General features: G+C 34.9%; 2 protein-coding genes across 7 annotated transcripts in view; one reads left to right on the plus strand and one right to left on the minus strand.

The window, feature by feature from the left end:
• Positions 1-3895, minus strand: part of LOC132203289 (uncharacterized) — a 48195-nt gene extending 44300 nt beyond the window's left edge. The window contains exon 1 of the mRNA XM_059630949.1: positions 3623-3895. Coding sequence (XP_059486932.1) covers positions 3623-3707 — 85 coding nt within the window. The 5' untranslated portion in view covers positions 3708-3895. The remainder of the gene's footprint in view (positions 1-3622) is intronic.
• LOC132203744 (fasciclin-1) overlaps positions 1-22939 on the plus strand; it is a 91413-nt gene that overhangs the window by 44667 nt on the left and 23807 nt on the right. For all 6 annotated transcript variants that reach the window (XM_059631734.1, XM_059631737.1, XM_059631736.1 and 3 more), the window contains one exon: positions 15529-16003. In XM_059631734.1, the coding sequence (XP_059487717.1) occupies positions 15854-16003 (150 nt within the window). In that variant the 5' untranslated portion in view covers positions 15529-15853. The remainder of the gene's footprint in view (positions 1-15528; positions 16004-22939) is intronic.

Raw genomic sequence — 22939 nt, forward strand, 5'->3', positions numbered from 1 at the left:
GCACTTCTTCCACAGTCGCTGCCTAATCCGATATAATCGGCGCCCTTCAGCCGGAGAGAGAGAAGCAAAAATGGAATTGATCATGGGAATGAGCAAACGTGTGCAATTGGAGTGGATTTTGAGGGCCGATTACTTATTCTGCCGGCTAAATTGCACGCTTCGTGGAAGATTAAGCGGCCCGTAGAGCTCTTCAAACGGAATTTCTTCGGCGCGTATTTTTGGCCGTCGTGATCTAGAGCAGCCAGCCTTTCTGGCAATCATCAATTAGTTAACTTTAAAGTGGTTAACGTGCTAAAAATTTTGTAAAAATAATAATTTAGTAAGTTAAGAAAAAAAATTATTAAAAATATAAAATAAAATTTAATATTTTATATATACTATTATTATTTTTATATAAATATATTTTTTTTTAATTTTTATATTATATTAACTTTGTTAACACTTTTTAGAGCAATGTTTATTTGGCTAGGCTATTTTTGTGTTTTATTAAAATAGAGAATTTAATTTTTTTTATTTTTGCAAAACAATAAAATATAATTATATTCCAGCGAACAAATATTTTAATTGCATTGGTAAGAGTAATTTTCCATGCAGTTGTAAGGGGTATTAAATTTATATTGATTTTCTCCAAATGTGAAATAGCTGAGATCAGAAAAAAAAATAATTATCATAATTAATTTGATCCTGGATGTTAATTAATGGGATTTTTTATTAAACCTGATAAATTACTTTTTATAATAAAATATATATTTAATTAAAAAAAATTATTCTACTTTGAAATAACATTCAACAAAATCTGATGGAAGATATTTGGCCCAGTAAGCGCAGCGTTATTTGTGCAGAAACACGTTCTTCCGCCGCATAACGAAGAGAAATAAAAGATCTTGCGAATATGGCAAATATGCGCGCACACTCGCGGCCTCCGCTAACTGTAAAGCAGCTATGGATGTTATTAATGACCGCACCCAAACTCACTACTCGCGGCTGCTTCTCGAAAGTTGGTCGCGCCGTCGATAAAATCTATCTGCAGCTTTTTCTCCTACCTTCGCAAAGCGCACACATATTTGCCGTAATTCGCGCACTTAACAGTTACTACGCACGCATGCACGCATCGGGTGCAGCAGAAAGAAAAAAATCACATTCATTCTCACAATCGGAAACGAACGAGAGGAAATAATTGCAATGATAGGTGTGAACTTTGACTCATTTGACCCAGTGAGAAAAAACACTTCTCCATTTCGTGACAAATGCAAAATAACAGCTGTTCACGTTTTTTTTTTTTTGCATCTTCATCGCGGTGCATTACGGGGAAATTTCACTACAGGTTGCTTCATAGGTAAAGGCTAAAGGTTGCCGCGAGAGAGCAGCAAGAATGTAACGAAAAAGGGCCAAAGACTTTCTCCGCCCTGGGTCAATCAAAATAAAATGTCTGCAACAAGTTTGCTGCCCCCCATTCCGCCGATTCCTCTTTTTCCCTCTTTGTCTTTTAATTAGATTATAAACCAACTGATCATAAATACGTTCAACATTGATCAATGAAATGATGAATGTACTTTCTAATGTACCGCTCGCGCGTGAATAATTAGCAATAAGGAGTACATATATGTATATAAATGAGCAAGACAAGTGCAAACGGACGAAAAGTGGAAGCTGCTGCGGATTATTAAAAGAGAAAACTGGCACACGTTCGACGACGGGACATTATGCGTATTTCGTCGTCGTAAATTTGTAGATCAATATATGAGTAAGAAATTGCTTGCCTTTCAATTTTCGCTTTGAAAAGCTCTCATTCCGCAGAGAATGGAAATTTTATGGAGTTTCAACCGAGAAGACACTCGTGTTTGAAAAATATAAATTTTATAAATAAATGCTGTGTTTAACTCTAATTATTTCACCACAAATTGGTGGTTTGAAAGCGTAACTAAAATAAAATTGGCTCATTTTAGTTTGTAATATATTTATAAAAATTAATTAAATAAAATATAGATCAGAATCAAATCAATTAGGTTTTTGAATAAAATCATTTTAAATTTCTTTTTTTTTCTCCCCAATATTCACTTTTTTTACCGTTAAGTAAATTTTGCAATTACTTTTATACCGCGTCTATGTATGCAGGTTTAATAAGGAGCAATGACTTTTGATTATCAAACATACTTTTGTTCGAATTACGAAAGAAGTACGCGCCGGTCAGTGCTTTTTATTCCATTTCACAACCGCTGCTTTCATTAGCATAAGAGTGCATTATAGCCCTTTGTTTTGAAGAGGCTTAGTTATAACTACCGCTCATTCGTTCTCATTTTCCTCCTCTTTTCATTTGTGCGTGTGCGCTTTGTTCGTTCGCCGGTATGCAGAGCCGCCGCTTGTCAAACCTAATTAGTTTTGTTAATCCACAGACGATCATGACCTTCTTTCGTAATTCGACTTTGGGTCCAGCTCAGCAGAGAGACGAAGAAAGATGATTTTTTTTCCACTCCTGCTGCGAGCACCCCTTTGAGAGGAGGAAAAGCTCATTAAAAATAACTCCTGGCTCGATAATGAGGAGTCAGAGAATGCATTATGGTCAATATGGGACTTCAGACCGCAGCTCTATTCAGGAACAGAAAAATTTGTGATAATCATTTCCATCTTCCAGACGTCATGACCTTGGATTCGAAGGAGCCGATATATAAGATTCACGTAATTTAAGTGATACTTGATCGAAATCGTGATCTTTTTCAGATTTTTATTATATAAAAAAATATTATCTGGAACGTGCATTGGAATTATTTAATATTACGAAGGTATAATTGTAACTAATGGTAATGAGATTTGTATCTTTCTTGGGAGTCGTAATGCATTAAGTGGTTTTGCAAAGTATAGGCGCGTCCCTTGCTTGCTTTCTTTCTCGAGCGATAATTTGCGGCTCTGGCGTTGCACCTGCATCACAAATTACACAGTGGTGCACGCGGCTGAATGAAAACTTCCGAGATGGAAACACACGCGAAAGAATATAAATAAGAAGATGCAAGACCGCGACGGAACAACAATAATTACGCTGATGATTTTTCTTCTCTTCTGCCGTTAATTGTTTGCAACGAGAACGAGGTTTTCGAACCCGACGCTTCACTGTTTTCATCGCGGCGAATCGTTTTGTGGTACTTTTAATTTCACATTAATCATACTTTGTTACCGCAAAATTGTTTCCTCTTGCGTTTCTTTCAGTTTCTTTGACTCGAATAGTGCACTTTGATTGAATTTAGAAATCGATTGATTTTTCCCTGCAATTAAAATTAAAACCTTGTATTAAGAGATCACAATATTTTCTTTAAATATAGAAATTTTATTCAAATTGAATTTAACTTATTGACTTATTAGCTGAGATTATAAAAGCATATTTTTTCTGATGACTTTTCTTTCCCCAATATTTAGAGGTCAGGAAGTACAAAATTCTAAACAGCTTTTTTCAGATGTTTAGAAGTAGAATTTTATCTGTTCAAAATCAAATAATTTAAAAAATAAAATTTGCACTAAAATTTTTGTAAACAAATTTTTTCCAACTTTTCTTACAACCCCCTCTAAAAATGAGAACAAATCTGCACATGTAATAAACAAAAACGAGTTGAATCATAAAATTTTGACTTACCTGCCGCATTTGCAGTGGCGAGGACACACACGCCAATCACTAATAATCCGATCAGCGAAATCGCTGTGCAGTTTTTCTTCCTCATTTTGTCACACACACATGCACTGTGTTTGGCCGAGGAATCAAGAGTTTTGAGTGTCGCTGGCGAGACGAAGAGGCTGGGGTTGTTTGTCGCGTTATGGCACTGGACAAACGGGGTGGCTCCTCGAAAGGGTGGCGCTTCAGCTGGACCACTGCATGTCGCACTCACCAGCCTGTGTCTCGGAGGACGCGTGCAGTCGGACTGTGCACACCTTGCCGCCGGTGTGCACAGGTGGGTTTCCGACGGGAGGGGGGAGCGGTTCCACCTCTCACTTCAGGTCGCCTTCCTTTGCTTGCTTCTCCTTTGCCGGCCAACCTGCAGCCGCCGCGATGAATGGACCCGGCTTTTTGGGCTATTCGTGGTGGGTTGATCAGCTTTCCATAATCATATTTATATCTTGCATTAATGAGGCACACAGTATTCCTTTGACAGTATCTACACAATTATTTTTGAATGGTTGCAAAATATTTTACTTACAATGTTACAATTAATGGAAAAATTATACGTTTGATTAGTTGGATTAATTGCAATAAAAATAAATGTACTAAAGCTTCCTGTGTACATGAAATGTACCCATCCACCGCAATGATCCTCAGTCTTACCAGTTCTTTTATTCAAATAAACCTTGGAATATAATTTCATTGAATTTTATAATGCACAAATACAAACATGTTTGTTTATAAAATTTTGACATTTCCGTCTTTTTAGCATTTCTTGTCTAAATTTGACGTCACCTTTTGATTGTTGGCCTAAATTTATCATTCTTTTAATTTTCCAAAATATTTTTATCCTAAAATTTATTTTTGACATAAAAATGCAAAATGAAATTTTTACCTCAAATTCCCAATTTATGAACGTTCATATTCAACGATTAAATCACAGCCGTAAATTTACTATTAGGAATGAATAAGTAGATATTTATGGAATTAATTGTTTGTGAAGATAAGATTCAGCAATTAGTTATTGTAATATATTTAATTTTTAATATTTCATTTTAACTCTATTAATTTATTATATTGATTTAAATAATTCTTAGGAAATACTTTTTTAATATAAATAAACAATAACTTTTAAAAAGCTAGAATGTACTAGAATGAATGAAATAGTAATAATTTTAATTTCAAGTAACTTTCCATGATCATAATTTAAAACCGTTATCTTTAAAATTTCAAAATAAATTGACGATCCTTGATAATATTAATATTGATCATAATAATATGATTTAATCAGGTCACTCTTTTTATATAATTTTTACTATTGTCTTAAATTAGAAATTGAAACTACTAATCAGATTGAAACTAAGATAATGTAAAATTATTTATTTGAAAACCAATTACCAATCAAATGGAGAGTCAATTTTTAAATAATGTTATTTGCTGTAATATTTGTTACTCTATACAGTGGAGGTCGTGGAGGGATAAAATAATTTGTGCATAAATTCTTTGAAACTAAAAAAATCTTGGCATTCTTTTCTTTGCCTAACCCTTCTTTAGCAATTCCACGCACACCTCTTGGTGTCATTCGGTTTGTTTAATGCACAACAATGCTCTCTTTGCAATTCAAATCCAAGAACAGAAAAAAACCTCTTTGCAAGTTCATGCAACTTTGACTCGTCTGGCCGTGACCAGCGTGCATTCTCCTTTTATTTTAAAATCGGCTTGGAAATGAGGACGATTTTGATTTATAATTTGTAAACTCTTTTTTATTGGCATCACTGAAGAACTCTGCCAGTTCATCTACTTTATTGACTTGATCGTAATACGCAGAATCTGCATGATTTAGCAGTGAAATCCCCGGCAATAAAAGAAACAAGGTAAAAAATGGTTCAAGGAAAAGAGTGAAAATAAAGAGGTGCGAGAAAGCAAATAAAGGCCTTGGGGACAAAATCTCCTGAGAGATTTTAGTTTATGGTTTTTAGTACAAAACGTTTTACGCAGAAGTTTTTAAATAATTCTCACAATCAGTTGTAGATCTTTGGAATGCCTACTTTTGAAAGGCTTCGTAAGAAGTTACGGAGATATTTCTGCTGTCGTAATGTATATATACAATTTTCTATAAACGTCAATAGAAGATAAAATCAGCAACATTTTTGGTTATTCAGAGATTTATCTGCGTGCCAAAATTGAGAATTAAATAGAACTCATCAACCGTTAATTGAACTCGTATTTGCTTAATCTAGTTTTTAAATGTTGAGAAATATTTTTTATTGAGAGCTGTAAACCAATTAGAATGGAGGCAAGTAAACTGCGTACAATTAAAATATATAGCTAAAAAAATGTACATATTTGATATGGAGATGTTGTTCCATGCTGGGAATAAAATTAAAATTGTATTTAACAATTTGTCTCTAAATCTAAATTGATTTATTTGAATTTTCGGCAAAAAAATGTGGCTTTTTTTTGCTTTATTCTGACATTTACATTGAAGCCAGGTGTTTCTAAAGATTTATTGTTTAAATTTTTCTCAATTAACCCAATATTTTTTTGTGATTTTTAGATTGTAATGGGTCTTTAAATTCCATTCGTCTATAAAATTTACTAAAAGAAGTTCTTAAATTTTAATAGTAATTAATCTTTAAGCCTGAAACTCTCAACTTTTTATCATTTTTATGCTTCACTTTTTTATTGTTAATTTGTTAGTTTGAGTGTTTGTTTTTTGTACTAATTTTCAATTTATTAGCATAGTTGTGTCTCACAGTTTCAAAAAAGAAATTAAGTTTTTTAAGTGAATCTCCTTTCAAAACATTTTATTTTTTCCTATTTCCCCTTTCTTTTTCAATTAAATTGCACTTGTGATAAAATGGATAGGTTTAAAAATTATGTGAGTGCTATTGTGGTCGGCTGGATGCTGCGACGGAGCAGAGAGAGCGAAGTGCTCGGTGGGCTGCGTGCACTGCAGGCGATCACTTGACCCACTCTCGGAGAAGAGTCCAAAAGGAACTGCCGCGCGCGCGAAGCATTTTTAACGGTAGTTTTTAGCACGTGTGTTTTCGGCGATTCATCTGTGAAAAGGAATTATTATTAAAAGAAGCGAGAAGGAATGCGCCACACACACACTCTTGGTAATTTTCTTTCTTTTGCGATTTCTGGCATGACTATGATTTTCGTGAGCAACCTTTCCGCTCCGAAGTGTCAATTCGCACGCTGCCATACACTTGTAGCTGGAGGGTGTGAAACAGGATTTCACCCCGATTCGGAAAAAACTATTAAGGTTTCACTGACCTGATGAGGTGTTGAGATTAACGAGCGCAGGAATTTCTATAGAAAACATAAAGCAGGTGTTAACATAAATTAAGAGAAGACTCGTTTTCTAAATAAATTGTGATGTCCAGCAGCAGTAATTAGCCCCAGAGCTATTTTTGCTTCTAGATGTTTGTCTTTTAATGCATTTTTTCTTTCTCTAGCTTTTACTTTTGTGATCAATTTTACTTTTTCATGTCCTAAATGAAGAATGATTTTATGCAAAATCATGTATTTAATATTTTTTTTTTTTTAATTTTTAGCGGAAATTGAATATTCCAACAAATATTTTCTAGGAGAGTTCCCATGTCCAGAATTTTTCAACACTAGAAATAAATGGTACTAGGACTAGTAAGTATATGAGCAAATAAATGAATATTGAAAATTATTGTAAATGTATTTTAATTCTAAAACAGTAAAAATGTGATTTTGTGGCTAAAAATATTTCATTTTTGTTCCAATGCTCAACATAATTTATTGAATTAAATTTTCTATTTTACTACAGTTTATGCATGTTTTCAAGTTTCGCAAGAAAATATTGGAAAAATTAAAGAAGAAAAAAAATAAGTAGAGATGACATCCCACCACGTTATAAATATAGCCGGGGAGGATATCTCTAGTGAATGTCCCCCAATTATTCATGATTTGACTTTTTTGAGTTTTCAAGAAATAAATTACTTTTCATGATAAATTCTCAACAGCCCATTGAAAACAAGCTAATTTTTATTCCCAGCACTAATTAATAATATTTAAATATTTAAAGAAATTAGCAAATCAGGATGGGGTTTAGTAAGAATCATTCAAATTAAAATAAAATGTTAATAATTTAATTATTTGAAGAAGTTGACACTCGAGGAGATGATCATGGAAATGAAGCGATCGGGCTTTTCCTCGTTGCAGAAAAATTGTTTTTATTCAAAAACAAATGGCTCTACCAGTTTCGGTCACGGTCTGCGACCCTATTTCATGAGCAAACGCGCTGCTCGCTGACTAATACTAATTTAATTATTCATAAAAAAATTTCAATACTTGGAAACTGTAAAAAATACTTCTTTTTACAAATTCTTAATAGTATTATTATTTCTTCAGTAATTTGATGCTCTCTCTCTCATGCCTAAATATAGCACTTAATTGTCCTATTAAGGAGTATTATGTCTCGACAAATTGATGGTTAGGTGTGCTTGTTGCAACTTTCCTCTCTTGTGCGAAAATAAAAGAGACGAAAAAGGAGAAAGATTTTCTCGCACGTTTCTCATTCTGCGAGCCACTTGATTAAGGCAGCCTCGTTCACGCAGCGGCAGATTAAAAGGTCCAGCAAGCTCATGACCCCGCCGCACCCGAGGTCCTTTCCCCAATTCGCAGGTGCCGCTAGGAATTCCTGTTTGCGAGAGCTGCGTCGCTTCAAAAGAAGAAAAAAAAATATGAAGAAGAATCTTGGCGGCAAGGTCGGCTTTTGACGCCAAAAAGTGGTTCGCGTGCGATTCGCCGAAATTTTACATCACATAAAAATAATTGGAAAACGTGAAAGAAGAAGAAGCGAGCCAGGTGCTCTGAAATCAATTTATGGCCGCAATATGATCATAATATATGTTACACGAGAAAAAGATTTAATCCTCTGCTTGGGCAATAAAAAGGAGCTTGCCAAAGATCTTTGAGCAATTTATCCGAAAGGTCCACACACATATGTGTGCGCGGGTGAGTGAAAGTAAAAAGTTCACAACTCATTTGGTTCGTCTTCGGCTAATGGAGCAGTTTCGGATCATGAGAAAACGAGCCGCGGCTAATTATGTGAGAAGCGCGAGTTTGATGCAACTGCGCGCGTTGCGTCAAACCAGATTTTAATTATCAAACGCGCGAGCGAGCAGATTTTTGCATCGGCAACAACGATTCACTTTTATTTCCACGTTATGTGGGTCTCTTCTCAATATTGTGCTCGCAGCGAATGTGAACTTTTCCGTGCGCTAATTCGATTGAACTCAATTTCGACAGCGACACTTATGTCATGGGTAATCTAATCTGACTAAAATTTAATTTACAAAACTTTCTGAAACATCACAACATAACATAATTTATATCAACTTGGATGATATTTTTAAAGCCCTATACATGTGCCTATTTTACTCTCAACAGTCTCAACCAATTTTTCACAATTAATTGTTCTGACTTTTGTGAAAAAATAAATTGAATTGAATTCTTTAATTCCATTTTGACGGATCAAATATTGATTAGCAAGTATTTACAGTGCAGAGTTCCATTTTTACTTAAAATTAATCAATTTTAAAAGAGATTTACTAATAAAAAAAAATATTAAACTATTTAATTTTTTTTTCAATGCAATTAGATACTTTTTAATTAAATGTTTTTTTTTTAAATATACCTTTTAATTTAAATTTCGTAATTATATTAAATTTAAAATTTTTATTAAATATCGTATTATATTTAATGTAGTTCTATATTAAATACGCATTGCAACAGGTATTTATTTATTTGTGGAAAATCTTCCTCAAAGAATATTAAAGAGCTACAAGCATTAATCGTAATGAATTATGTATTAAAATATATTCACCAGCATAAATTAGGCTTTTTAGACGATAAAGCTGAATTAAATTATATTCAAGATTCATTTGCAACGAGTCGAATGACAATTTTGCACGCATCTAAAGAATATTTATCCAACTATAAATTATATTTTTTAACCTCTAAACTAAATTGCACAAAAAAAATTTAACACCAACGTCGTCTTTTCTTTGATCTGCCTTTACTAATCATCTTGAGACTTTGTTCATTCTAAAAATGCTTGGTCAACACCAACGTGACCAATTTGATTTTTCACACTCCAGATGCAGCAGTTGGTTTTTGATGCGACACTTTTTACTTCTTATAGATGCGCCGCCGGGATTCTCACAGGCATTGTGTCAAGGCCGCGCGCCGCTTCAGTTTTGCTCTCACACTAGATTTGGCTAATTTGTGCGAAGAAGATATCCGTGCAGAGAAGAAAAGGAATACGTCGAAACAAGCGTAATATTTTTATCTTCAGCCTTCATTTACGGTTTTTATGCAATTCAGCATGGTGCATTTTTATTGCACACAACATTCTGCTCACATAAAATTAATGGAATAAAAATTATTTGTTAAAAATTTTAAATAAAATTAATAGATCAATTAAACTGACCAGGAAATTGATATACATGAAAGGAATGAGAATCAAAAAATTAATTTATGTCAAGGCTTTTGAAACACCTAAAAAATAAGCAAATTTTCAAAGAGGTTAATCTTTATTTTGAAAATATAAACACATTCTGTATTTTTAAACAGCAAAAAACGACTTAAAAAATACACATTAGGAAAATAACAAAAAAAAAATAATATATTGTCCTTTAAACCAGATTGTTATTAATTTGAAGTATTTGAACATAATCAAATGAACAACGATCTAAATATTAAAACATCTTTTCCTGGTGTAACATTGAGTTTGTTTGAAATTTCGCCTGTGCATCCAATTAATAAAAACCACGAGCGAATCAATGTGGTATAAACAACAACTAATTAAAACCATGTAACAAATAATGTATTAATGAAACAACAACGAAAGAAAGGAAAACGTGAATCGCATGGAGATGCGAATTAATGAGAAAATTAATTGGTTAAAAAGGAGCGAACCACGATTTTCACTCTGTGTGCGTACGAGGCGTTTATCAGATGGTGCGGATAAAAATGTGTCATGAGTGAAAATGCTCGCGTCTATATACATTTTCAAAACTCTCTTGCAGCGTTTCTCTGCGAAAGAGAATTTTTAGTAGAACAAACAGATGGAATGCAAAAGGCCGCGGCGAAAGAGAAATGCATATAGAGAGGTTTGTCTTTATACATTCCTATTAATAAACAACGAAATGTCAATCCGAGGAAAGAGCAAAACTTGATCTGCCGCGAGTGAGTGCCACTGGGAAAAGAAACGCGGAACTTGCAACGGGTGACTCCAATCCAATAAATTATTATTTCATATTTCAAGAACGCAGCGGGACGTGCAGAATTAAAAAAATCCTATACTTCATAAGTTGGACAGAATTTTAAACCACTGCTCTCATCTTTTCAGATAAAAATCTGCACAAACCTTATTCATAATTTTCCAATTCTTTTTTACGTGTTTTAAGGAATTTAAAGGTCAAGCGAGTCGTTTAGTTTAATTACACATAAATCATCACCTAGGTTCTTTTTCGCCGTGATTCATGTGCGCGCTGAAACAACATCCTCTTTAACAATTAATAAGGCCGGCCGTTTATCTGCTGTCCTATGCGCAGCACTGCTATTTGTGTAAACATATAAAAGTAACGGCGCTGAAAACAGTGGAAGAAGAGTGGAATCTCGTGTTTGTCCCCTCCAGAGAGCAGCTTCCATTTTCCGAGTATGAAAATTATGTGTGGAATTAAGTCTCCGTTGGCTGGACGAAGCTCAACTCTGCAGCGACTGCGGCAAATTAAGGTTAAAAGTAAAATTCGCCGACTGATGCTTCCCATCTCGACGCCTTCTAAAATTTTCTGCAAATAAACCCAAAATATTCAAATTTTTCTCCAAAAAATATATATATAATTTAACGGCCGCCAAAGTTTCAATTACTATTTAATTATTATCAATAACATACTAGGGTTACAGTTAGTATGTAAATTATTAATTTCAATAAAATCTATGCAATACGAACTTAATTATTGTATAATGAATACATTTCTGAAAATTTCATGTGTAGCGTTTTAATATATAATATTAGCAAAAGACAAAAACATTGTAACTAAAATAGGAAAATTACAGAAAGAAATTTTCAACCCATTTATTGAGGAACAGCTTGGTTTTAATTCTAAATAATAATAATAATAAAACAATGTTTAAAATCAAATCATAAAATTACAAGTAAAAAAAAATAAATATGAAATATTGTATTTAAAATTAAAGGATTTTTTAATTTTTAAATAGTCGTCTGCTTTACTGAGAGAGATGTGAATGTAAAACAATCTGTTGGCTCTCGTTGTTGATCCACGTGGCCCCAAAACGGGCTATTAACGCTGCGTCCATTTGAACCACAAACAAAAGGTCGCTTTTGTTCTGCGACCGATTTAAAGAAGGAAAGAAACTGGACAAGTGCGCTGCAAATAATAAATAAATGCACTTCTACTCTGTGTGTGTGTGCATTACGTACACTTTAATATATATCGTTTGTTACGTCAGCAGCAGGCAGTTCACTGGGTCTGTGTGCTAAGCCCGAGATGTGCCGTTACACCGCACTCGACTGTGCCGTAATATCCAGCAGCGAACGAACGAGAGAGGCTCTCTTTGTGTATTTTCCCATCCTACCGGCCGCGGCCTCCATTCATCCCATGTGTACCGAGTCATACATACAAATATACAACACGCGTATGCTTCTTGTTTTTTACCCTTTTTCGTCTGGCCGCCGCCGCCGAGACAATCGATGCTGCAATGCCGGATTACGCCATAGCTGCGCGCTCCGATTTATTTTCATTTTATTTCGAGCAAGTTGGCCGTGAATTATTCTCTCTGCCAAGTGGTGCATGCGTCCAATTGGTCACCGGCGAGACTCGAGTGAGCAAAATTAAATTAGTATCAAATCAAGTCAGTCGCTCGACCACGTTTACCGATGCAAAGTACGCAAAGTACATTATTCAACAAATAAAAAACATCTGGCGTTTCATCAACTCAATTGTTAGAGTTTCCATTGTAATGAGGTTTTTAAATGAGGATTTATTATTTTCATTGAATTAAAAAATATAATTCTCATCCAGCTATATTTAAATTATTTAAAAATAAAATAGGTAATTTAAAAAAAAAATATATATTCTTAATGCTCCCTTTTGATTTAAATATTGCCAAATTAATGACAAAATAAAATTTGATAAATGCAATTAGTTTTTTAACAATATGATAGACTCACTTTGTGAATATCCATAAAAATCATTTTGTATTAGAAATAAAAAGGAAGACATTAGAATAAAATTTATTACTTTTATTAGTAAAAGTAATAAATATTTTCAATTTTTATTTAAAAAAAAAATTACGTACAGCCTTTTTTTAAAATAACTTAATTTTACTTTATAATTCAGAGATATCACATCAGCCACCTGGATCAAATCATTTGTACCTCGAAAGCTGCTCGAAAGCTTCCAATATATTTAAGGTTTAATGAGGATAAAATATATTAATATCCCTAACGAGATATAAGTGCTTGGACTGAAGATAACAAAAGCGATGTTTTTTGTAAAGGTGTCTATTCATTTGTCATTTGCCTAATGCTTTGTTCCTCCACTCCTTTCAACACTAACCGACTGGGCTTCAATGAAGAGCGGCACATACACAATTAAAAATGTAGGTAACGCATTTTATGGAGCTTCGTTCATTCTTTCTTGGTCGTCGATTTTTATGTTCTTAACACACAAATGTTTATCACCGCTCGCTTCTCTTCTTACTTACCATCCTCGCATTTTATTATTCAAATAGCTCTCAGAAAAGCCGAAACATAAAAATCCCTCGGAAGGCGTCGTCCTCTCTCTCTTTCTCTAGCTCCATCCACCGGTAAGCGATCATTACCAACGGATGGAGATATCAAATTTCTGAATTCTCATCCCGACTTTCTTCCCACACGGGGGAGAAAGAAACAAGGTCGTGGGCATTTTGGATTTCGTTTTTTTTTTACGAGCTCACGTTCTTTCACCGAGATGAGAATCGTCGACTTTTGATTCCCTTTACACAATTTCGATTATTAAGAGGTCCGCCGCGTGGAATGTATATCATAATCATAAATTATCTTTCTCACTCTCCCGGAGCAGAGACGCCTCTGATTAAAACTTTTGAGGTCTTGAGCAAGAGAATAATAACTTAGGTTGTCTGCTTGGTATTTCGGGTCCAACTTCTGTTAGTTGAAAATAATAGTACTGCTTTGCATGCTTGGATGGTGCGGCCATTCCGCAGTAAAATTTCGCCTTGCTGTTATGGAAACGAGGTTGGATGGCGACTGTTGGTTAGGCAATACCAGTGCGCGAATGTTGCGAGGGAAGTCTAACTTCTGCTGTATTGATCCATCTGCTTTCAACAGATTGCTTTATAAAAAAGTAGAAGCAAAGTATTGATTTAAAAAACTTTTCTTTGCCTTAAAAGCATTTCATTATTCGGAGCCAATTTATTTATTTCTGCCGGAAGTTTGGCGAGGAATATTTTAAGATTTAAGATTGAAGTTTAAAGTTAAATAAAAAAAAACTTTTATGCGAGCCCGCATTCTTTGTTATTTCATATTGCAAAATAAGCACCTGTTATATGTATAATTGTAGGTAAAATAGCAAAATCCGCTGACTGAATTGTACAGTTTAAAATTTCATTGGCCAGAAAAAAAATCGAAATTGCTTGGTGAATGAAAAAGAGAGACATGGTGGTGTTAAATTATATTAATTACTCTTCACAAGATACAAAAAGTTGATTATTTTCCAGGAGTAAAAACTATGTCATTATGAGAAGACAAACAAAAATGTAAAATTGCTTGATTTTATTTTTTGCACTCTATGCCTGCCATGCCTGGAAATACAAAACATCTTACATCAAATCAATATATATATAAAATTAAATTAAAAACAAAAACTGAATATAAATAAGAAATATGTTGGTTTTTAAAGAATTTACTAATATTAATTTCATTATGGATTTATAACAGCAGAAAATTTACTTTTGAATTCTCAATGATAAAAAATAAAATCCTTCTACAAGTGCTGCCTTTTGTCCAATATTTTTCCTAACAATTTTTTTTTTTAATTGAATATAAAAGAATTTATGGTGGTTATAGAAATAGTTGGAATCTCATCAATGAAAAAAAAAGAAACTAAAACAATATTATTTTTTTTTTCACCTTCAACTAGCCTGTCAACTTATCTTAAAAAAATTTGCAAGGCAATTTTTAAAGTGGTGCGCGACGAAATACAATCAGTCTTTTCAATTCATTTTAAGGATTCGATTTTTTCAATCTGCCAGGTTTTACTGTGTACAAAATGATAACGAAATAAACATAAAAATATTTAGAAAGTTCCAATGAAGGAGGAATGTTTAAACAATTTAACTTGACCATTCATCACTTTATTGAATTCTTCATATTCTTCTGCTGGTTTTTGATTATAGAAAAATGCATCATCCTCTTGACATGTTTCAGTTGAAACCATACTTCATGATAATTGATGTAGTACAATTAATAGTAATCAATACTAATATTGATAATTTCATATTGTTAAAGCTAATAATCAAGACACTAGAGACGGGAAACTAATCGTCATAAAAGAACATACATTTTAATAAATCCTAGATTAGATTTAGATTTCAAAAATATTTCTCTTAAAAGAACAGAATAAAACTATAAATTGATACAGAAATTCACAGAAATTTGTGATAATGAATTAAAAACATTTTTTTTTTTTTTAATCTTTAAAAAAAAACGTTTTCCTGGATTTGAAAAAAAAATAGTGAGACGAAAACGTGCTCTTTCAGTTCTTTAAATAATAAAGATCCCCGTCGTAATGATCTCGCATTACCTTTGATTGTTTCAGAGAATCCTCGCGTCGGCCGGCCAGGTCGCGTCACCGTCGTAGTTCAGGTTACGGGCAGTCAGGGCAGGAGCGTTGGTCCACAGGGAGGCAGACAGCATAGTTTGACGGGCGCAAGTCAGGTGGCGCCTGGCAGCGGAGTTGCGGCGGCGGCGGCGCGAGTCGTCGGTCGTTGTCGTTGGCCGTGGCCCCCGAGTCGGGCACTGCCGAGTGTGCTGCAGTCATCTGCAGAGGAGACGACGACCGTGCGAGCAGAGCAGGTCGCGCCGGCTCGAGCGAGCAAGAGACAGAATTTGAGAAACGAGAAGGAGGAAATTCCGCGGAAATCATGTGCCGGTTGAAGCAGTGTAGTGCCCTGAGCATGCGAAAAACGATCCTAGTGCTCGCTGTCGGACTTGTGCTCATAGCTGAGCCGGCCCTCGCGGCGCCCAAGAAGAGCGTCAAGCAAAAACTGCAGGAGGACCCTGATCTTTCTCAGGTGAGTCTAGAAAAAAAATTGAATTTAACCAAAATAATCAAAGTGATACAATTTAATTTAAATTCAACAAAAATTAGCAAATTTATTTTTATTTCTATTTCGTAAACGTTTTTAATTTTTTTTTACTGAAACGAGGAAAAAACTTTTTTAAGATAATAATTGTCTGGCATTATTACAAGCGAAATTAGCCAATTTTTGCTCGTTGCTCGGATTTTCTCTCCGTCGGTGTCAAAAAATAAACACGCTCAGGGTACGCGCCTGTCCCGTTCAAGGTCAGGAAGAACGCCAGCCAAAGGTATAATAACACATGATTGAGAGAGTTCTTCTTTCGTACACAGGCAGGTGGCCGAGGGCATTACGTCTCCGCGCTCGAAAATAATAAACGGCGAGTGAGAAAAGACGCAGTGCCACGGTTGTGACGCCGTAATTACATCGTTTGAACCGCACCAGCGTTGATTTGAATTAATTTTGGAAAAATGTGGTAGTGACATTCCCTTTTTAGTAGGGCGATGCGCCGTCATCGTAAAATTATAGCGATTATACGTTTTCACCAACGAGTGGTGGCTTCGGGTCAAGTAGAAATATGTAGACTGGTGTGGAACAAAGTCTATGATTTTATTTAATTCGGTAAAAAAAAACTTCTGACGATGGATCTTACATTAAAATATGATTAAATACTTAAAAAAATTATTTTCATAATTTTGAATTAAATTAACTTCTCTTCTTTAAAAATCAGGCCTCTTAACTCTTGAAATAAAAATACCTTGATTTAATTTCACTTTTATTGAATTTAAAAATCATTAAAAAATTTTGCTTATAAAACCAACTTTTCCTGGAAATTTTTGCCAAAAAAATCAAGCCTAAAATTAATCATTTTTCTCCAGTTTAAAAAGTGATGAATTCTGTGAATTTCAGTGGTTCTTGCTGAAAAAAGTTGCTTGCGGTCGCATTGGTTTCCATTCCACACCGCAAAATAAATACCTTGTTATAATTTGCATTCATAAAAAAACTTTTTAAGGACTAAAGAGGAATTAATCCTCCTTGGAATAACAATAATTATGACGCCTTAAATAATCCCACGGTCGGTTTTTCTCATACAAAAGAGGGCCCCTAATTTACTCGTCTATTCCGCGTCGGTAGCTGCTATTTATCGTATATTTATCAAGAGTCAGGCAAAGAAACCATTAAGTGCGGGCATCGTTTTTGTTGTTTGTGTTCTCAACTATATAAAACCTCCAAAGAGCTACTTTATTCAGCATTCCGAAGCAAAGCCCTGGAAAATTATAGACCAAATAACGAGTTTCTTTTCACTGGAAATTCCAGTCGCGGGATTGAAAAAAATAAAATCGTTTAATTAGTCATGACTTTGAAATGTGCTGCGGCAGACGAAAACTAAACGTTTCGCACACACCTTTAATGAATCACGCGAATTTTTTGCGTTTGCGTGCACGTTTTCTTCCCGTCTTGATTAATTATTCAGGCAGTTTGATGCACGTACAATTTCGCGCCATGCAAATGAGACAGGCACCTGCACACGCTGTTTCCGATCGTTTACAAATGGCGGCGCCTTTTTCGGTTATACACACGGACAAAACCACCGGGCTCGTAAAAAAGTCATATACGCGAAATTTGATGTACGATAGGAGATGGATGTAGACGCGACTGGTTTTCCAAGCATGTAATTTGCTGCTGGCGTATGAAAAAACACGTCCAAAAGTGGAAAGCTAAATTATTTATGTGTGTGGAAAAAGTTTACATTTTATGCTTTGAAGATAGCATGAATTTACCAAGAAACAACGAAAATTGCAATCCTGAGACACAAAAAAATAATAAATTATTCATCAATTAAAGTCTCTCAAAATTATTTGATTAAAGCGACTCTTATTTAATTTATTTATTATGTTTCATTTATTTATTATGTTTCATTTATTATGTTCATTTGAATTTCAATTTCCCTACAGAAGTATAAAATTGCATATTATAGAAATTTAAGTTAAGGATGAAGCAGAGGCTTTGGTGTGCTTTTTGTCCTATTTCTAAAGCAGCTATAATGAATTTCCCATCCAACAGTTAATAATCAAACTGTTTTTTAAAAATGATAAGAGTTTATAATTATTCTCCATTACTGTGAAAAATGAACAAAAATAACGAATCATGGCACATTAAAAATTTATAGAACTATTTAATTAAAAGAAATTAAATTGTCCTGTTACAGTATAAATAATCTAGATTTTGAATTAACTTTTGGAACATGAAGTAAAAATATTTTATACATAATTATATAACAAATCAAAAGAACCTGCAGCTATGTATAAAAAAGGTGTAGATTTCAAAAAAGGATTTAGGAATTCCTGTCTCATTCATTTTCATCATCTTGTCCAGCAGGCCAAACTAATTTGCTAATCATGTCATCGAAAACACAACTCGTGATCAGAATCCCAAACGGCGGCTCGCGAATTTTCGAGGTGCCACGCCCGAAATTCCCGCCGCCGCCGCGTCGGAATCGGCGTGCTTCCGGAGCCACAGACCGAAACAATCTCCGCGGCACGTGCTTCCGTTTTTCCGAACACGGGCAGACGCAAAATAATTCCCCAGTACGCAATTTATCGATCGGTGTATAATATCGAGCAATTTGGCTAAACGAATCAAATCGCAATTAACAATTCTCTCGGGGGATCGAACGAAACTGCGGCGGTTTCGCGTGGAAAGTGGGCGTCGTCGTGCCCTGTGGCCAGGTAGGTTAAGTTGGCGGTGGTTGCCTGGCAACGGGAACACGTACCGCGGTGTGGCCACTGCACTTGACGCATGCTATGAAAGTAAAAAAATCTCCGACCAAAAACGAAACGAGAAACGCACCACGCTCGCAATTACATATTGTATTTTTTTTTTCGTATGGTACGTTCTTTTGAAGAGGAAAAGCGTAATTACGAACGAGAATAGTGCCGGCGGCTGATATACACATGAAACAATGGTCGTTGTGCTTTTCGCGACGGGGAAAAGAGGCCCGCAGCAAGTTTCGCTCTCGGTCAGAACAAACAAAGGGAGCAGCACGAATTTTCCCCAAATCCGCCCCTGCCGACGCTGAACAGATGCACGTTGATTATATTTGTGTTTATTTTTCTAGCATAGGGTCGCGCTCATTGTGCGGCGACTAATTAATTAATCAATTTGTTCTGTGTGCACTGAGAGCGTCGCCGCCGGAAGAGGGTGAAGAGAGGTCAGATCCGGTCTCGCTGGGGTGCTCTGGTATTCCGAATTATATGTATGGGTTCGAGAAAGAGCAGCAAATCGATGAATAGACAAAGAAAGAGACCCTACTCAATATATGCCCTACATTGCAAATGCTCATTTTTGTATACGTGTGTTAAAGACTAACTCCAATTTCAAATATAATTGGCATTTTACGATTATGGCCTTCAACTCTGGATATTATATTGAATTCTTGAAAAAGATTATTTGTTTTCCGTGATCACGAAATATTGTAATTTTTTATTCAAATTCATAGTGACGTTGGCACTAGGCTTTCCTAATGAAGGACGAAAATGTTTTAAAAATTAAATTAGTGTAACCAATGAATATTTTACTGAAATTTTTAAATGATTTGGAAAAAAAAGCATTATTGTAAGTGTGATAATAAAAAAATAGACGGCTTAAACTGCTTAAGAAAAAACGAAAAAGACTTACACACCAGGTTAACGGAACCTTTGTTATTGAATGATCGTTCATTTGTGTTAGTTAGTCGAGTACAGTAATTTTGAGTCATATTTTCATAGAATTTCATTCAATTTTCAATGTAAAATGATGCTGATTTAATGATCACGTTGTTATTTTAACTCAACTTTAATTAGCGCAAATTGAGGTTAATACAATTCTACAGTGTGCTCAGTATACTAATACTTCAACTTGACCTCATATTCCGAAGAAACGAGACAAGTATCCACTGAGAACATGAATTAAAATGCAATATTGTGGTTCAAATAAAGCCAATTAACTATTTCCAATAAAAAAGGAAAAAATAAGAATTAACTTGTACAGTGCGTATTTTATATTAATTTAAATGAATATGCAAACTTTTCTCAAAACGCCACGTTGTGGCTAAAATCAGAAAGTTCACATTTTTACCATTAACTTTTTTATTATATTGTTGTTTGTGCCTCAAATTTAATTGTTAATTTAACTGCAGAAATTTTTAAATAATCAAGCTTTTTTAATTTGCAAATAAGTATTTCAAAATGCAATCTAACTTTTTTTCACTTCGTATCAAATTTTATCCCCAGCCCGACAATATTCTCCGAGCAAAAGCACAAAAAATGAAAATCTCGGAAAAAGCTTGCAAGATTTTTTGCAAAAATCTCATTTCCCGAGCGCCCTCTCAAAGAGACAAATCCGATCAAGTTACTCTTCTTTTTTTGTCAAAAATCCCTGACGACATGCACTGATCAATATATCCGTCTCGAATCGCAAACAATAGGAACAAGACCAATAGCCGCCCCTGCACGAGCCGGCGGCATTATCATTATTTGCCAACCCCCGTGACGAAAAACTGGATGTGATTACAGTTTGGTTGAGAGAAGCAAAGCGAGTAGAAAAATTGCCTTTTGCCGCGTAGCTTGTATGGCTTGTAATCCTCTTTGGTGAAGAAGCAAGCGAGCGTCTCTTCCAAGCAAGAGTCTAATTCAAATTACCAACAGATCACATGCGTGCCTAGCGTAATAAAACGCAGCAGTCACAGAGTTGGATGGGCCTGACGGACGGACGGGGACTTCCAAGTGTTAATCTCCTTTCTCTTTTAATAATAATCGGCCTGGCTGCCAACAGACAATGTAGATAGGGAGGCCCATTGTAACCCGAGCGAGTGCTGGGCGAAGGAAAAATTCAATTTTCCGCCCCAAATGTTCGGAACAAAACGGATCCGAAATCATTTCCAGCAGCGCTCTATTCAAATTAATTTTAGTGCAGAGAAACTTGAGCCGTTTTAATTAGCATTGGCTTCCTGCGGCTCAAAGCCACTAGCGTGACACGCAATTGACTTTATTTTGGGGTCGCAGAGTTGATTATTCTATCTTGACGAGGAAGTAACATTTTTAACAGTTGTGTTCATTTATTAAACTTAAAGTTACATTAAAAATTATTATTGCTACTTCCGCGCCTGTTTTCAGCATGTATTATAAAAATAACCATTTATCCGCATTTTCTAAATGTCGCAAGTTGCGTCTGCTTACAATTAGTGCTGATTGAATAGTTCAACGCTGCAGCCTATAATTTACTGTATGAAAATAATTTTGAACCAATTAACTGCATCAACTAACCACCTTCAAAGGACAGCACATGCGTTTTTTTTTTAAATCCCGGGTAAAAATACATTTTTTTTTTGTATTTTAATTTTTTTCCTTTTTTTTAAGTTAAACTTTTTGAGAGTTCATAAAAGAATAATTTATCTTCCTGTAATTTGACCGAGACTTTTTCAATTCAATCAACTTCCTCTCCGTCTTGATTCGGGCCTCTCTTCTAAAATAAAAACCGATTAACTCAAGATCCTTGCGCCTATTTCTGCGTTTCCATTCCGACTTTGAGTGATGGTCGAAAAGCCACCCCGTTGTACACGACTTTCCAATTAAAACTTTTTAAAATGCGCCGGCTGACGATTCTTGTCTCTCTCCTCACTCGCGTTTTTGACGACTTTTTAATGACTTTTCCTGCTCGCATCATAAACAGCAGCACCGAGAGCACTCAACATTGCTAGGTGGCTGTTGCAGCGCAGTCTCTCGCGGCGAACAAACATGTTGAATATTTCACGCCGCGCACCAGGTATTTTTCTTTTTCCATTTCCGCCGGCTGCAGCAAACCCTTTTCTTGCTCACTCGGAATAATTACACAGGCGAGCGAGTAACAACCAGAACAAAAGCGAGCTGCCTGCAAATCCTTGAAATATTAATTAAGGGGCTCGCGGATTTTGGGCACCAAGGGGTTAACAAACTATTTACCGTCAGTGCACATAATTAGAATTTTAGGGGTTGTCAAAAAGTGTGAGTGACGCGCCAACGAGCGGAGACGATGTAATTCGGCGTGAAGAAAGAGAGACGCCCTGTGCGCGAGCATCACACAAAAAAATAAGTGACGGGAAACGATCTAGTGTCATTTATACGGCAGATCCGTTCACGCCCACACTTAATCAAATTTCAAAAATGTGGAGTGTGAAAATAGAGCGAATGAATTTGAATAAGATATATTCTATTTTTGTGTCTGTAAACAGCAAATTTAAATACAATTATTTTAATAAAACTAAAATTAAAACCTTTTATATCATATGATTTTTGCTTTAAATACTTACTTTCATTTGCCTATGATTTTTGAAATAACATGAATTTTCATGAAAAATAATAGAATAGCTACAGTTTGAGCAGGCATTTACTTTGGTGTATTAATAAAAATTTGATCAATAATATTTTATTTTTTTATATTTACAAGTACCCAATAAACAGGATGTTTCATTCAGTTAATAAGTTTCATTTGGTGTAGGCTTAATGTATGTTTAATAGTTTGATAGTTAAAATTCGCCTTCATTCTTCTACTTATGGAATGTCAATTTAATCCAATAAAAAAGAGGATAAAAATGTCCACAATGTATTTCGTCAATAATAATTAAATATTCATTCTCGCCTCGCATATCATTATGCACCGCTCACATCAATAGCTGAGACACACATCAAAGCTGCATTAAGCTTTTTAAGGATAATTTAATTCTGAAAATGGCTTTATTTCCACGTCCCACGCACCCCGAATTTGCATAATTTGGATGCACATGGGGTGTTGTAATGCAGTGCGCGCACAGCATGTGTATATTGAATTATGCAGTCTGGCTATGAATGTCGTCATCTAGGTAACATAATACGGCTTTGATAAGACCGATCAAATTAAATTTGGCTGAGAGAGCCG

The sequence above is a fragment of the Neocloeon triangulifer genome, unplaced genomic scaffold, assembly GCF_031216515.1.
Source record: "Neocloeon triangulifer isolate White Clay Creek 2 clone unplaced genomic scaffold, ASM3121651v1 ptg000017l, whole genome shotgun sequence".
NCBI lineage: Eukaryota > Metazoa > Arthropoda > Insecta > Ephemeroptera > Baetidae > Neocloeon > Neocloeon triangulifer.